Below are 16,538 nucleotides of genomic sequence, written 5' to 3'. Positions count from 1 at the left end.
GAGGACAGGAGGGATACAGCAGCAAGTGTTTTAAACACAAATACAAAAGACAAACAAAGAGAGGAAAAAAAGGCGGGACAGTTACAATGATACAGACAGACTGTCACTGTGTCAGGTTTACACTGCACGCTTAATGAACCCACAGTAATGTGAATATCTATCAAAATAATTAATGCAGTGTCTTGCGGCTCCAGACATTTGACGTGGGGGTCGAATGAACCACATGGGTACACAGGTGGGTGTTTGCGGTTGTTCGAAGTTGCCTATGTAATTAGTAACTGCCATTACCACGAGGTCAGAACACCCACAAGGCATAAAAACAACATTAAATCATCCAAGAAGACTGCAGCGTTATAAAGGGCAAACGGTATAAAAGATTCTTGGCTAAAGCAGCATGAAGAAATGTCAGCGATACATGCCGTACGCTGTGCAGTGACTCAGTGTGGCCAGCCACAAGCTGTAGCGCCTTTTAATGGAACGTTAGACCGAGAGCTCAGAGCGGTCGGAAAGCAGCGAGGAGCGGAAACGCCGCAGCGAGACTAGCTCAAAAATCAGTAATTCAATTAACAATTAATCGTCACTGCTTTACATTCTCGATCGGACTCGAGCAGCGGCTGAGAAATGAAGTGCATGCACGGCCATGCAGTTCCTCTAATGGCCACTGAAGGCTGGTTCCAAAAGCGAGTTGGTCCTCATAGACAAACAACCCGGTACAAAAAGCTGTGCCTCTGCAGACAGAAACAAGTCTGGATTTTGCTTTACAGGCAGCGGTGTGATCAGTGTGGCTCCTTGGCTGCTTGACAGGTGTCCCGAACAAGTCACCTGTAGCCAATCACTGTTGGCCAGGCTTCACCTCACCTAATTAGTCGCCGAACTGGATCTTGTCGCCATGTTTGTGTTGTTGCTTTTCTAATGCAGTGACCTGAATAATAATATAACTTGCTGTGTTGTACAGGCCATCTAAGAGGTTTGTGCTTTAGTTTTAGCAAATGAAACTCTAGTACTTTATTAGCCCGTTACTCAGCACTAATTAGAATAGAATAGAACAGAATAGAATGTCTTTTGTTGTCATTATACACATGCACAATGAGATACAGAGCATCTCCTACTCAGTGCAGACATGTGGGAAAGGAAAGGGGGGTGAGGTGCAAGGTTCTGCAGCACTATATACACATGAACAGTATTCAAAAATATAAAATGTACAAATATACAAATTGTGAAGAAAAAATAGTGTTAAATATTTACAGTGTGGGTTATTGCATGTAAATTAAGTATTGCACAGTGGTGGTGGTAGTTGTGTAGTCTGTGTATAGAGGGAAGACCTTGGGTTGGGGGGTGGAGCTGTGTTGTCAGTGCATGTGTGAGTTCAGGGTGGGTGTCTGTGAGTCTGTGGGTCTTTGTGCTGATGCACCTGTAGTGCTTCCCTGGTCAAAACCAGGATGGAAGCTGTCCTTGATGATGTTTGTATATCATGTAATTAGCAAATACCTGTGCTGTTGTACTCATACAGTTTATAAATGCAGCTTGCTAACCAAGCTTAACAGCTCTATGTAAAGTCTTAGCACTCCCTGCTGTCCAGCTTGCCAACTCAGTGCACTGAGGCATGTAGACACGATTAACAACGACCTGTTGAAGTTCAAGGTGATTTAAGTCAGTGGTCCCCAACCCTCGGGCCACGGACTGAGTCGTTTGGTAGCGGGCTGCGAGAATTGAGGCTCGGGTGTGAAATTTATGGTTTTCAGGGTTTTTATCGTTATTTTTATCGTTAACTCGGTTTCCCTGGGTCTGTCCCCATGTGTTATGAATAAATCTTCTTTTTTTTGGTACCGGTACTGGTTTTATTTTGTTGTATTTATCCCCGACACCTTATATATTTTCATGCGACACAGTGAAAATATTGTCGGACATAAACCGGTCCGTGGTGCAAAAAAGGTTGGGGACCGCTGATTTACGTGACTCTGGATGTGCCACAGCTGTTTGTACCACACGGGCTGCTCTGAGTGTTTCACAAACTGGGATTTTCAGGGATTTTAATGCACAACTATCTGCAGAGCTTACAGAGGAAGGGTCTAAAAATGAGAGCATTTCCAGTGGCATCAGCTCTCTGGGTAAAAATGCTAGAAGTCAGAAGAGAATGGTCAGGCTGCTTCGAGATGAAGAAAGACAAAAGTACAACTAAGATATGCAGAAGTAGATAGGCTGCAGCAGAAGACCACAACCACCAGGTGTGAATTTCCTGTTGTTAGCTACAGTTCACACTGGCTCACCAAAACATCAGAAGATCAGAAAACGTTGCCTGGACTGATGAGTCTCAGTTTCTCTTGTGACATTCAGATGGTAGGGTCAGGGTTTAGTATAAGCGACGTGAACGCAGGGACCCATCCTGCCAGGGTGCTGCTGATCATGGTGTGGACCTCTTAGTAGCTTCTGAGCATCGTTTAAACACCACAGTCTACCTGAGTATTTCTCTTAACGATGGCAGTGTACCAACTTCTGATGGTAAAATGGTTTTTCGAGCATGACAATTAGGTCACTGTACTTAGATGGCCTCCACACTCACCCAGATCTCATGAGTCACCGGATCATCATTGACGTGCAGCCAGCTAATCTGCAACTATGCGATGCTATGATACTATGTGACGTCCCGTGACGTCAACGTGGACTAAACTCTGAGGAATGTTTGCAGCACTTTGTTGAATCTATGATATAAAGAACTAAGGCAGCTCTGACCCAGGTCTACCAAAGTGTACCTAATAAAGTGGTGGGTGGTCTAAATGATCAGTTTTGTAGCGGAAAGGGACAAAAGCTGAACGACGTGTGAGTTTTGATCTTACCAATACGGCGTCCCGATGAAGGACATCCTGCGAGCGAGCGTGGCCGTGATCTGAGCTGAGATCCCAAAATCAGCTGCACAACAGAGGAAAGAAAACATTGAGAAATGCCAAAATAACCACAAATTAAACACGCGTTCATATACTTCAGTGACTTCATTTCCTTCTGTTGTTGTCGTTAAAAATGAGACTCACCAAATTATTTATTTCAGAGTTGCTGCAAAACGCTTCAAAAACTAAGAGCGCAATCTTTGACAATTTTTGTGCTTTCAGCAAATCAGGTGAAAATTCAGAGATCTAATTCATGATTTGGTTCTTCAGTAAACACGACAGGGGAGATATCGTTGTGAGAACGTCTCTTTTTGCGGTGAATGAGTCATGCTAACCATGCCGGTACAGTGCAAAGCAGACAGTGCAAACTTCCACCTACCCAACTTGACCTCGCCCTGATCATTGAGGAGGATGTTGGCACCCTGAAAGGAAAAGAGGGCGAGATAAAACATCAACACACAAACATCTTCTTCTATATATTTATAAAAGTCTTCTTTACCCACTCAGTGATCTTTAACTGAACCCACACAGGATGGAAATTAAAAAAAACATGCACAAGATTCATTCAGCTTCATTTAAGAATGTATTTTTATAGCGCCTGTTCTGACTAATACAGTTTATAGTTCCTAACTATATGCAGCTACTTTTTTGTTTGTTTGTTTTTTAACATGAAGAGCTTTCGCTTTCTTTCAAAATACATCACTGAGCTGCTACAATTAAAATAATAATAGTAATTTTTTAGGACTACCATGAACCCAAATCTTAAGGACAACGTTCGCCTTGTTTACATCTTCTTCTCTGCCACCGCACTGACCCAGTTTTTCCAATCTGCAAGCTTCATCTGCTCAGGTCTAATGTGCTCTCCCACAAAATAAGCAACATGGGGGGAACAAAAAACAAAGAATAAAAATCTCACATCACATTTCGCTCACCTTAATATCTCTGTGGATTTTCCTCTCTGCATGCAGGTACTCCAGGCCCTGCGCACACACGCACACGACAAAATAAAAGCCTTTAATTTAACCTGATAACATTTACACTTGATCTGACGGGATTAAAAATTCCTCTAAATGCTCTAGTTTAACCATAAGGAAACCACTGCTGTGTAACTAGAGACTGGTGACACACTGTACAGTAGGACTGAAGTTACTGAAGTGTAGTTTCCTTTTTAAGTGTTGCATTTTGGAACAGCCTGTGCACTCATTTCACACACCTGTGACGTTTGTCTGGTTTAGGGGACGTTTTGTTTTATATCAATTATTTTGTAGCTCGTTGACTACCTTGCAACGGTTGGAAAGAGGCATCATTTGTGCTTTAACATATGATTCAAAGGCCCCAAAAGGGTGAAAACTGTGGATATCTGTATAATTTACCCAATGCCAGCAAACATTTTGATATCTTTTCTCAACATTTAGAACAACAAGAAACTCATGAAAATAAAAGTCGCCGTGAGGGAGGCCTGAACAGCTGATGTCTCAGTGAAAACAGAGGTCATACTGCTCTGTGTATGTGGGTTGGATGTCATGCGGTGGTCGACTCACAGTCATTTCATAACCCGATTAGTTGACAGTTATTTGCTTCCTGTATTTGGTGTGACTGAAAGACTCATGCAGCGAGAGCTCCATCACCATCTCTACGTTTGCGATGCAGTTTTTGCAGTCATACCACGACCAGGTTTAACTGAACAAATGACGTCAATGTGTCATCCACGTCGGCTGGGACATTGCTCGACTTCCCATCATTTATTTTATTTTGTTTTGGTTTTTTTACACAAGGCTTCACTCAGCTTGTCTTCTTAGCCGTGACAGTCAAATGAACATCCAAGTACTGGAACTACTCTTGTTTTCCTTTCCAAACAACTCTTTAATTCTTTAATCAGCATAACTGCCGCTGGGCGATGACCTTTACACAATAACACGTTGCCTCACAGCAGTTCAAACTCAGCCTGGATTTTTTCAGCTTTCTCCTGGAGCTCCAGCTTCTCCTGCCATTAAACAGGAGAAGCTCTCTATGCATGTTGTGGGTTGCCAGGTTTGCCAGCTTCAGGCATATACAAACCAAGCTGTCTCCCGTACCAGACAATGCATATATTTTCCTCAGAGAAACAGAAAATACGAGGCTGCTGGGAGATGGTCACAAAATCCAGTAAACACAAATATTAACAGGTATGACTACTTAATATTTTTATTTAGTAAATGCATGTAAACACTAAAGAGGAACAAACAGTGTTCTTAGCTCACTAACAGGAAACAGGAAATTAAAACAATGTGATTACCTGTAGCATCTCCCTGCAGATGTAGGCTATCTGTGGCTCGGACAGAGGACCGGTCACTGTGGAACATGATGCAGTTTTTAACATAACAGATTCAAAACAGTCACAGAACAACGCAGAGCTGAAAAAGGTTAATTTAGCAATAATTTTTGATTCAAATGATTAAATTCAATTCAGACTGCAGATTTTAAAAAAGATATTTCTGGTTTTCAGAACATTTCTGACCAGCTTCACTACAAACAAGCACAAAGACATGTCTTAAAAAAGATATCACGATGCTCAGCGTGGGAAAATGATCTGAACTGTCATTTCCTTTTAAGATTTTTAATGCTTGCACAAAGACTTCAGTGCACTGTTAATACCTGTGGATCTGTAGCTGTCGCAGTGCTTCTGTATTCAGGACTGTTTTGGCCTTTCGTGCAGAAATTTGTCCTCGTTAAGAAGCAGAATAAACCCAGCTGCATGTGCAGGATGTCTGAAAGCCTCAAGCTTTCACGCTTGTGTATCTTTTGTTGTAAATCAGCTATAACCCCGTTATAAATTGTGGTATTGTCAAGGCGGCCTCACACTCATATTTATAAAAAACTGCCCTCCTTAATCTTTTTAAAAGTGCTAGTAAGGCATCTTTCAAGATGTCTACAGGTTTTCTAAACCTTCGTGCATTCTTCAGTTGAATATTTTGGGTTAAATATTCACATGCTATGTAAAGTATTGTGCATGTCTGTGTGTCTCTGACATTGATGATGGTCAGACTGATTGTGAACAGCTTTCCATTAACCTGATTTCTAGCTCGTTTTCTCCATAAATGCGTGAAACAGACTAATATTTAATATTTAACACTTTTCTACTTTCTGCTGTGATGACTGAGCAATGTCTGTGGCTCAGGAGGCGGAGCTTATCTAGTCCACATGCTGAAATGTGTTTGGGTCAGACACTGGACCCTTTAGTTGTTTTCTGAAAGGTGCGTTGGGTGCTCAGAGTAGTAAGGGACTTCTTAGCATTAAGAGTGAATTACAAAATATTACTAAATACAGGTGTAGTCAGTTAATTTCAATATCAAGTGCAAAAGAACTGAGAAATGCTTTTTTTGCATCAAATATCGCAATTAGAAATACATCTTATTAAATGCGAGTTCCCTTGATTTAAATATTGTCCTCCCTACATGTTGCACTCTGTTCCCACCTCTTACATGAAATCTTATCAGCATTTTTTTAATGTCAAACCAGCTACTGCTGGTCCAACGTGCCAGTAAAGCTGGGTTCTCTAAGCATCAGTCAATTTTCCATCATCAGCTGAGAAAACCCCCCAGAAGGACAGAGTTTCTGCACGTTGTTTTGATTTTAAACTAAAGGTTAATGTGGCTGTGTTTGCAGAGACATTTGATTTTTTTCCTCTCTGCTGGTTAAAGACTCAGACGTTTTACAGTTTTCACTGTTGGGCTGGTATCTGTCCGTTTACTGAAAGGGAAAATCACTGACACATGTGAACGAGACTCTCACCCTGGCACAGTTTTTATTCTTTTTTTGTAAAGCATGAAAGTGTGGGTGTGGGGAAAAAAGATCCTGTTCTCTCTCTTTTTCCACACAGAAAGGATTACTGGGTGTAGACGGCGCTGCCTTAAGTCCATATAAATCCACTCGCACAGGCAGGGACGATATCAGTTATCTGACAGTCGGAGACACTTTTGCATCTTATCACACTCTTGTTTCCATTTTTAGCCCGACCTTGTGTCACATGACTCACCATGGTAGATATCCTGGAGGGAGCCTCCACCGCAGAACTCCATACAGATCCACAGTTTGTTAGCTCTGCAGACAGAAGAGGAAGACCTGTGTGTTAACGCCAAGGTTAAGAAAACAGGAGGGAGGAAGGAACGAGAAACAGGGATCTCACCGAATGTAGCTGCCATAATATGCCACGATGTTGCGATGCTTGCAGCTCTTTACGATGATGATTTCCTGCTGGATGATAGAAAAATCGTCCTCTGTGGGGTAAGACACAGAAGACACGTCTTTATTATCATCACCACCGTATTAGACGCAAACAGAGGTGCAGTCGGAGGGCACGTTTCATGTATTTGCACAGCCCTAATAGCACATTTTGGTTTATAAGTTGTGCTATTAGTTTTCAGCATCTGTTATGTTGCTTTTTGTACTGTTTTCATTTGCCTGTGTGTTTTAAACCTCTTGCAAATCATTTCCTTCTGTTTTTCTTTAAATATTTGTCATTTAAATTTAAATTTTAAACTGATACACTCAAATAATCAGTCTCTCATTTTTGCAGGTCAGACTAATCAGGCATGATTTCCATCCGTTTGATGGAAAATGATGAGGATAATCATACTGCTGCCTTCTTTGGTCGCTGGTAGAATCTAACAGTTTCCTGCCTCTGTATGTGTGATTTATGTCATTGCTCCAACGATTTTGTAAAATTAAACCTCCCTAATGAAAATACAATGATGATTGGATGCAGTGATTGCACTGCATTAAAACAAGTTCAAGGTCTTTGACCACGCAAAGCTGCAACAAAGCTGAAATAATATTTATTATCTTTGTCCATAGACGAGATAAAACATCTACAGCCCAGCAAACATGGCTAAAACGCTGATGTCATCTCTGTGGTCCAAACTGGTCAAAGCTGCAAAACCTGAAACGTACCAGCTCTAGTCAGATGGCCTCTTACACAAAGTGATCAGATAATTAAAATTAGGAATTAAATGAAATTTTTTGGTTATTAAATGGTTGTGAACAGACAGCCACACCATGGCCTCTCTAGGAGAGAACGTCCCAGCAAATTCACCCCAAAGTCAGTCAGTCATGCAATGTTCAGAGAACCTCCAAAAAAACAACAAGAGCATCTTCATCTCGGACTCTATGGGCCTCTGTTAGCATGTTACAGTACAACCGTACAACAATTACAGCTTGTTTATATGAAATGCAAGAGAAAGCCTTAAAAAAGGCATCTGAACAAACCACAAAACAATTCTTGGAACAATTTCCTTTGGAAAACCAACCACAGCACATCAGCAGAAACACCTCATGCTGTCAACACGGGGGTGGAGGGCTGATGATTTGGGCTTGTTTACACCCACATGACTTGGTCACCTTGCAGTGAACTGTGAACTCCTTTCTATAGCAAAGTATTGATAGCTGCCTGACAGCTAAAACCCGGCCAAAATTGGGTCATGCAACAATACAGCAACCTCAATCTACAACAGAACGGCTGAAAATCAAAAGAATGAAAGTGCTGGAATGCTCCGGTCGAAGTCCAGACATCAGCGACTGAAATGCTGCGGTGGGGCCTTCAGAGGGCCGTGCATAAACGAATGTCTGCAAACTGACTGCTGAAAAATCCCAATTCTGTCTTATGTGTTGCATGACGAGCCTCTGTGTGTCTCGGCCCCTGATGTCGGTATTAAAAACCTTGTGATGCAGATGTGTGAGTGGGACTCGGGCAGCTCAGTAGGAGAGCGTGCCGAAGGAAGGGTTCATAAGTTCAAGTCCCCCTGCAGATTTACACCTTTCTAACGCCTAACAAAGATGTTCAGGAGACTATCACTGGACCTCGAGCCAACGCTGAGGTAACGTCTCGACGTTGTCTCAACTTTCACACTTCAACATGAACACGAAGAATCACAAGAATTAAAAGATGAAATCAGCTGATAAAAACAAACAATAGTTTGAAGATTCAGGTAAATCTCTCACCTGGCTCCATCTTGATGACTTTGATAGCTGTCAGCTCTCCATTCTGCTTGTTCCGTGCCTGAAAACATAAAAAAGACAGATAATTTATTTTTTATAATCTAGTGCATCAGTCAGCTTTTAGATCTCAGCACTTTGGTGAGTTTCTTTTGTTTTTTGTTGTTTTCTTGTGTGCCAGTAAAAGCTTAATTTGCATGTTTGCTGTCCAGATCAGTGGAGTGCAAGATACAGCCCACCGCACAAAGCTGTGGCATTAAACACTCACACAGACACTCTCACACACTCACTCTCACACACTCACTCACACACACACACACACACACACACACACACACACACACACACACACACACACACACACACACACACACACACACACACACACACACACACAGACACACAGACATACGATGACCTTTAAAAGTGTGATCCCAGAAGGTGTCACTTCTCTTTGCGCACTTATTTATAAAAGAACTATAAAAAATGTTCTCACACACAAACATTTCCTCCGAGTTAAAGTTCATGCGCTACATTCTTACACACGGTAAAAGCCGTACCGAGAAATAAAAACGGCACAATTATTTTCATCCAACCGCTGCGATCACATCTAGGTGCATTGTTCCTTTGGCTGGCAGAGACGATTAAAGCTCTTACATGAGGGTGATCACACACATCATGTGACATGAGACAAATAGCACCACTCTGAAAGTCTAGCCTTGTAAGTCAGTCCAGAAAATAAAACTGATGAAGTCTAAAAAGAAGCTGAGTGTGGTTTAATCACTTTACAGCTTGTGTTGTGCGTCACAGTCACACATGCTTCAAGTAAAGTCAAGTGAAATTTACTCACAAGCACATTTAAAACCAACAAACTGGGTAATGTGTAGTTTGGTGATTAAAACAAAATCACCAAAAAGGAACAAAACAAATTCGTACGAAAGCAGTAAAAGCAAATGTCTCAAAGGTCTTCAGCGTGGATGAGGACCTGATAGCAAAGACAAAGCTGTTCCACAGCTTAGAAGCAGCCTCTGTGAAGGCTGGTCTCAGGACCTCGGTACACACAGTATCAGCAGACCTCAGTGATCATGTGGGAGTATGAGGTTAAAATAAATGGGTGAGGAGGGCCACGCCATTCTCACAATAACTTAATGATAAAAATAAACTCATAAAAGCGGGTCGAAAACTGCTACACGCTAAACGCAAAAACACGGTGAGGAAAGATGAAGGCCAACAAACTGTCTCTCAGCAGCAGCAGCAGTGCTGTAATTTTTGAGTTGGTCTGAGCAGATCTCGATCACAGACCTGCCAGATACCAGACAGAGACACCGCTCCATAACGAACACGAGGCATCGAGGACGTCACTGCAATCATCAACGAACTAATGTTTCACAGCTGGCCCACTTTTTAAAGGTTTTTGTTATATTTGGCCGGTTTTAGAGAATTTAACCAAAAGTAACACTAGGTGTTCACCTTGGTCATCTCCATGGTAACCAAATTTTAGATAGATGTCATGTTTATCATCTTATTCATTTTAACAGAGACCTTAAGACTTTTTACATTTTAGGCTTAAATAAATCCTTGTATTTAGTACAGACTTACACAACTAGTCAACAGTTAAGCTTTAGCATTAACTGCACTAGAAACATTACCCAGTTAGTTATACTTTATTAACTGTTGAGACTAAATGTCACTAGTCAGAACTGCAAGCCTGATATGTGTGAAGGGAAGTTGTATATAAGCAAGGCACTGAAAACTGCAGTTCCTGTAGGTTCTTATATATCATACAGAATATAGAAACAACCTTTAACCCTGTCTGTGAGGTATCTTCCCATAAAGGTTCCAAAAAAGGAAAAGGGACCACAAAAATGTGAGCTTAGCAAGAGGCAAAAATCCACAAACAGATGGCTGTAATACACAAGGAAACAAAACACCCATGAGGGGTAAAGCAAAGGAAGTAGGAAATGTGCAGAGACAAGGCGATGTGGCAGGTAAATGAGGGAAACAGGTGAGTGTGTATCACGGGAGAGTGATTAACTGACTGGAACAGGTGTGATAGAAAAACCGCAGGGAAACTAGCCAGAATAAACAACTACTAAGAATGATATAATAAAACTGTGACAGAAAAGACATGTGAAACCCGACGAGGAGTAACAGATGAAGACTGTCACATTTCAGGCCCACTTATAGAACAAAGTGACCTGGTTTGCACCAGAGGTAAGCGAGGGTGGTCTCTGTCTGTACACCTTCGGAAAACCCGAAGACTATTCTAATGGTCATCAAACCACGTCTTTATTGATCTATACTGAGGTGTGACGACTCATCATTACGGGTAGAGTGTCAAATGTCGCCTTCTTAATTAGACTTAATTACTCAGGAAACAAAGTCCACAGCACACGCTCACCTGGACGAGTGGCGGCGAGCAAAGATGGAGAAAAACACAGTGATCAGGTAGATAACTCAGGAGTAACTTCCTTTTTTCAGTGGTTACAGGCGCAGAGATGATTTTACACATATTGAACATCAAAGTTGAGATGTGACAGCTGCCCACACTCTCACTGCACTCAGAGGAAGAGAAACAGTCATAAGTGTAGTCGGTCAGCGAGGGCATGACAGCCTGCACACGTGTGACACGGAAAACTCCACTGCCTCAGAGAGGGAGTTTTAAAAAGCAACGACACGATGACACATGGGCTTTTCAACCACTCCTCTGTCCGAGGTACAAAATGTTCACAAAGTGATGTCAAAATGACGGCAGTTTAACCCCCTCCAACCATCCTCCGTCAGCCCGCGAGCACAGAGCAAGACTAGCAGCACACTAACTGCCACGTTATGTCATCCGTGTCCTTCACACTCATCTTGCTACTGAGCCGTTATAACAAAACCACTGTTTACAAAGCAGTTTGTGGTATTAGAACAACATCATTAGCATTTTAAGAGCAGGCATGTTTAAGATGCTAATTAAATGAGAAGAATGCAAGAAGGCAAGCAACAGCGGCCACCTCCACCTTGCTAAGCGCAAAATTCAATTTCTCGGAAAATTAACGCCATCGGCAAAAACAACGATGGAAGTCGACACTTTGCAGTTGGAGGTAAATTTAACGTTGGCGGTAGGCGGTCTGCGCCTCTGAGATTGATACTGAAATGGCACAGTGGAAAGTCTAGGTGTTGTAGTCACAGTGGGAGGGTGGTCACAAACAACTGACGACTTCATTTGCATTAAAAGGTTTCCTTTTTTTAGCCAACCTTACACAAACTCAAAAGGTAAAAGAACGATCGCTGTGTCGAGTTTACCTGCTGAGATTAAACTGTGTACAGCAAATTTAACACACTGCATCACAGCGGAGACATTGTTATCCCACCCCCGCGCCTCCAACGGCCAAACACTGACAACGGTTTAGCAGATCACTGAAGCACAAACTAAAGTTTAATACTCAAACTGGAGTTAAACTAGAGCACAGGTAGTTTTCAGGTGCTTGGGAAATCTTTCCTCAGAGCCGCGGTTGGAGAACTGTGAAGCTCCGAGGAGCAGCACCTACGTCCTCATGGCATAAAAAGTAAATAAAGACTCTTTTATTTTCGTGGGCACAGCTTGGTCTAAGAGAGCAAGCTCATGTATTTATCTCTAAGAGACTGTGATAATGTGAGATGCTCGTGCAGCTCTGCTAATCTTGGCTCATGCTCCAGTTTTTTCTTTACTGCACTCTCTCTCAGCACCTTTGCTCTACATTTTTCTGCTGCGCAGCCACATGTCCAGCCTCAGGTCCAGCTTCACCCCGAGGAGTCATGTGAACCTGGGCTGAGCTAGCTGAGGCTGCAGAGCAGAACACTACCTTCTTCGCCAGCTGCAGTCTAAAGTGGCGTACACACAGGAAGACACCAGCAACCAGAGACCACAGAATGTCAATGAAATTCAGCGATATGCAACAACAACAGGCTTGTGACGCAAACCGGGTGGTCCTGAGTTAAGCTTTGAGGTGGATGACCAACCGCCTGCTCCGAAAACAAAGCAAGATGAGCTGCTGTCTTACAAGGTGGAGGAGAACGTGTGCAAGCTGGCTTCTTTCCAGATTGAACATGTGCCACAAAATGAATCTAAACATTTGGGAAACCCTGCATCAGGTTGAAAGCAGGCAGCTGAGCTGATCTTTAGCTGAGTAACGAGTTATTGTGGTCTGTTCACATTTGCCTCTGATCAGATACAGCAGACCAGTATGTAAAAGAAAACAAAAACAGCATTGCTGAGAGAAGTTAGCATATTCTGCAGTAAGACTGGAGACCTGCCCAAGGTGTTTCCACCCTCCAGACCGATGAGAGCTGGGAAACGCTCAAGCATCCAGAAAACTGAATTAAAATTGAATTAAAAAGACATAAAGAGCCCAAATACAGTCAAGAGATCCCGTTCAGAGACTCCAGTTAGTGCAGGTGACGCTACCAGACAATGGGAGGCTAGTAATGTTGTTAATGCTCCTCACTCTAAGCCTTATCAGATTAACTCCAGGACGGTTAACAAAAAACTTCAGCTGCTATGAAGGTGGAAACTAACCACAGACAAGTCCTGGACACATTTATTTCTACTGTAAAGATTTATATTTGAACGTGGGATTAACTGGTTTGGAACAAAGCTCGAGCTGCCATCAGAGGAAGTTGAGTTTTTTACTTTCAAAGCAATAAAATGAATGAGTCCAAATTGAATAGGCTTAAATCTGGCCCGTCCTCCAGCTGGATAGCCTGTTTTGCCTGATGCTCAGTCTACCCTGCTGGGCTTCTCTGTGAACATTTCACAATATTTGTCATGTTTTGTTTTGGATGTGGTCGCTAACATGAAACTGTCATAAAAATCCCTTCACTGTGCATCACAGCGCTGATGTCCAAAACGGCAGCACTGAAACTGCGTCGCTTGTGTGTACCTAAAGAGGCCGTGAGCAGAGCTTCGGTATCTGTCTGATGATGATTTGTGAGTTGCTTCTCGGAAAGTTTAGTCACTCTTATCGTTAGGGACAAGATAAAAACGTACCTGTGCGGTACCTTTTTGGACTATCTTACACAGCATTTCTGGGTAAAACTGAGCGATACAAAGCTTTCGCTTTGGAGTTTCTAACTCTCTTCTGAGAAGAGCAAAGGTCTGAGCTTACACGAGCAGTACAGTCAAACAAAAGCAATCAGAGCCTGAAAGCTGAGGCAAGAAAAACAACAGCGACAATGGAAACTCCATTCAATCACTGTGTGAGAGAGACAGACAGCAGAGGTCACTGAGAGGAAAGACGCCCTGTGCAGTAAACAAACAAACAAGCACACAGAGGAAGCTGTGGACCTTCCACAGAAACATTTCCACTTTGAAGTGTGGGCCGCAGAGGGGTGTTTCCTCTCGCTGACCTCTGTGATGATGACACTCTAAGCATCCTCATACTCTGCTTTCCTACAGTCTCGAGACAAGGAACGAGGTGAAGGGAAAAAAGAACTCCGATTACACCTCACATGAATCTGTTGTCCCTGAAAGCAGCCCCATATAAACACAGCTGTAATTTTAACCATATCTTACTTAAACATATCTAACTTTGAGCAGCCCCATAACACCCAGCACAGACATAAATAAAGATATAAACACTTACACTGGTTATTAAACATACTATTAGTCATACTCTGTCTTACTCACGGCTAAAGATAAGAAATCTCTGTCAGTCTCATCTCTCTGTGCTTCCTCTCTGGTGTGTTTAGTGCACACAAACCGGATGAATGTGTCCACATCTCATTCTTAAAACTAAAAAACACACCTGGCAGTTCTGAGAAGCGGTCAAAGAAGATGCTAAAGCTAAACTCTGGATTTTTGCGCGACCATCGGGGGGCAGGACATTTCTCAGTAGCCTGCAAATCATTTTGACCCGCTGTGTTGAGCTAAAGGTTGATTTTGAGCAGCGACAATAGAGCAAACATGGCCGATGGCGGATCTCTCTTATTCCACACGAGGCAGGACCAATGCCGCAGCGTCCGTAGTGCGTTGGCGCACATGCCAAAGATGCGCATTGAGCGTAGGCGGCCTCCTCCCTCTCACTTTCTCTCAGCAGGGCATACAACGACTACCGGCTCCTCGACGCAAAACGTCACACAGATCATTGTGAGGGATGGAAAAAGGAAGGGTGGAGGAACGGAGCTGAAAAGTAAACACCGGCCAGAAAGCACATGAGCTAAAACTTTCCCAGTGTTTGTATAATGGTACGGGATAAAGGTGTGTTTGGAGGCATTAAGATTAACAGTATACGTGATGTGGAGATTTGGTCTAACTTAAGGCTCAGCAGGTAGATCGTGTTCTCTACTTCTCAGACGGTCGTTGGTTCGATCCCCTGATGCTCCAGTCTGCATGTCGGCCAACACGCTGTCCCTGATGCATCCATCAGTTCATGAGTGTAAAAAGACGAGAAACACTTAAAGCATATTTTGGTTCTTCTGGACAAGCGGCAGCATTTTGAACTTTGTTCCGTGACTCACTGCAGATGCTGTGAGTCATTGTGGGGGAATATACTTTTCTAAGTCTTTTTCAGAATAAAATGATGCCTCTAGATTACGTCAGAAAAGACTATTGCAATACTTCAGTCTCCTGAAAATAAAATATCCTCTTTTTCTTCCAGTATGGCAGCAACGTTCAGACACGACAAACAAAAACACAAGAAAGCCTGAAGGTGATCATTTATCAACTTATTTTGATGTAGGTCAGTTATCAAATAAGCCAAACACTCTCTCTCTCACACACACACACACACACACACACACACACACACACACACACACACACACACACACACACACACACACACACACACACACACACACACAGGCTGGTATTTGGCATAATTTGTCTGAATCTCTCAGCGTCATAAAAATGATCTCTCTTCCTCTTTTTGGGGTTAAAGATAAATCCAAGCCAACCAAAAATTCAAGCACATTTCATTGTAAAGCACACACACACACACACACACACACACACACATACACACACAGACAAAACCACACTGTTTCTGACACAGTTAACTCGGCTCTGCAGGCAAGTTTTGTATGTAGTCTGCTGCTCGTTTGTCTCACTTCTTCATTTTGTGCCTGAGGTTGCACACACACCAGGTGCAGCCCGCAGCTTCCCGCAGCTTCTGTGAGGCTATGAGCATGAAACTAGAGTTGCAAGATGTTGAATAGCAACCCTAAGGTGCAGCTTAGTAGCACAAGCCACATCAGATAAGGAGACTCAGGGTTTTTACTGTAAGAGGAGGAAGATCCTGACATGATGAGGTGCAAACCTGCAGCCAGCTCAGTTAAGTTTGAGTCACTTCCCAAGCCAGAGAAAACCAAGCAAAACCAAGTCTCAGCAAAGTTTCTCCTCCGCTGTGCAGGAAACATCACTTCAACAGAAGACTTATTTTTAACTTAAATGCATGGGAAGGAAATATTTTTTAGTCACCAGCTACAGAGGAAAATGATATCTGAGTAACTTGACTAAAACTTGAATTTCAAGAGCAGCTTTAAAGTCCCCACGATCGAGTATGAGTACACACACTGAAAGGAAGTGACCACCTAAGAGTAAAACCAGCACATCAGATCATATCTGCACACAAACAGGGTTTGTTATTATACTCAACGATGCTCAGAACACCTCAGCACCGAGAGTGGTTAGTAAAGGCACGTCACATCCATCCAGGACTG

At 42.7% G+C, this 16,538-nt stretch overlaps 1 protein-coding gene across 1 annotated transcript in view; it reads right to left on the bottom strand.

The window, feature by feature from the left end:
• LOC116320340 (mitogen-activated protein kinase kinase kinase kinase 5-like) overlaps positions 1-16,538 on the bottom strand; it is a 40,601-nt gene that overhangs the window by 16,160 nt on the left and 7,903 nt on the right. Inside the window, exons 2-8 of the mRNA XM_039598310.1 lie at positions 8,859-8,916; positions 7,048-7,138; positions 6,898-6,962; positions 5,158-5,213; positions 3,815-3,862; positions 3,262-3,304; positions 2,835-2,907 (exon numbers count right to left, since the gene is read on the bottom strand). Coding sequence (XP_039454244.1) covers positions 2,835-2,907; positions 3,262-3,304; positions 3,815-3,862; positions 5,158-5,213; positions 6,898-6,962; positions 7,048-7,138; positions 8,859-8,916 — 434 coding nt within the window. The remainder of the gene's footprint in view (positions 1-2,834; positions 2,908-3,261; positions 3,305-3,814; positions 3,863-5,157; positions 5,214-6,897; positions 6,963-7,047; positions 7,139-8,858; positions 8,917-16,538) is intronic.

The sequence above is a fragment of the Oreochromis aureus genome, linkage group 14, assembly GCF_013358895.1.
Source record: "Oreochromis aureus strain Israel breed Guangdong linkage group 14, ZZ_aureus, whole genome shotgun sequence".
Classification (NCBI taxonomy): Eukaryota; Metazoa; Chordata; class Actinopteri; order Cichliformes; family Cichlidae; genus Oreochromis; species Oreochromis aureus.
This window is presented reverse-complemented; position numbering and strand designations above follow the sequence as displayed.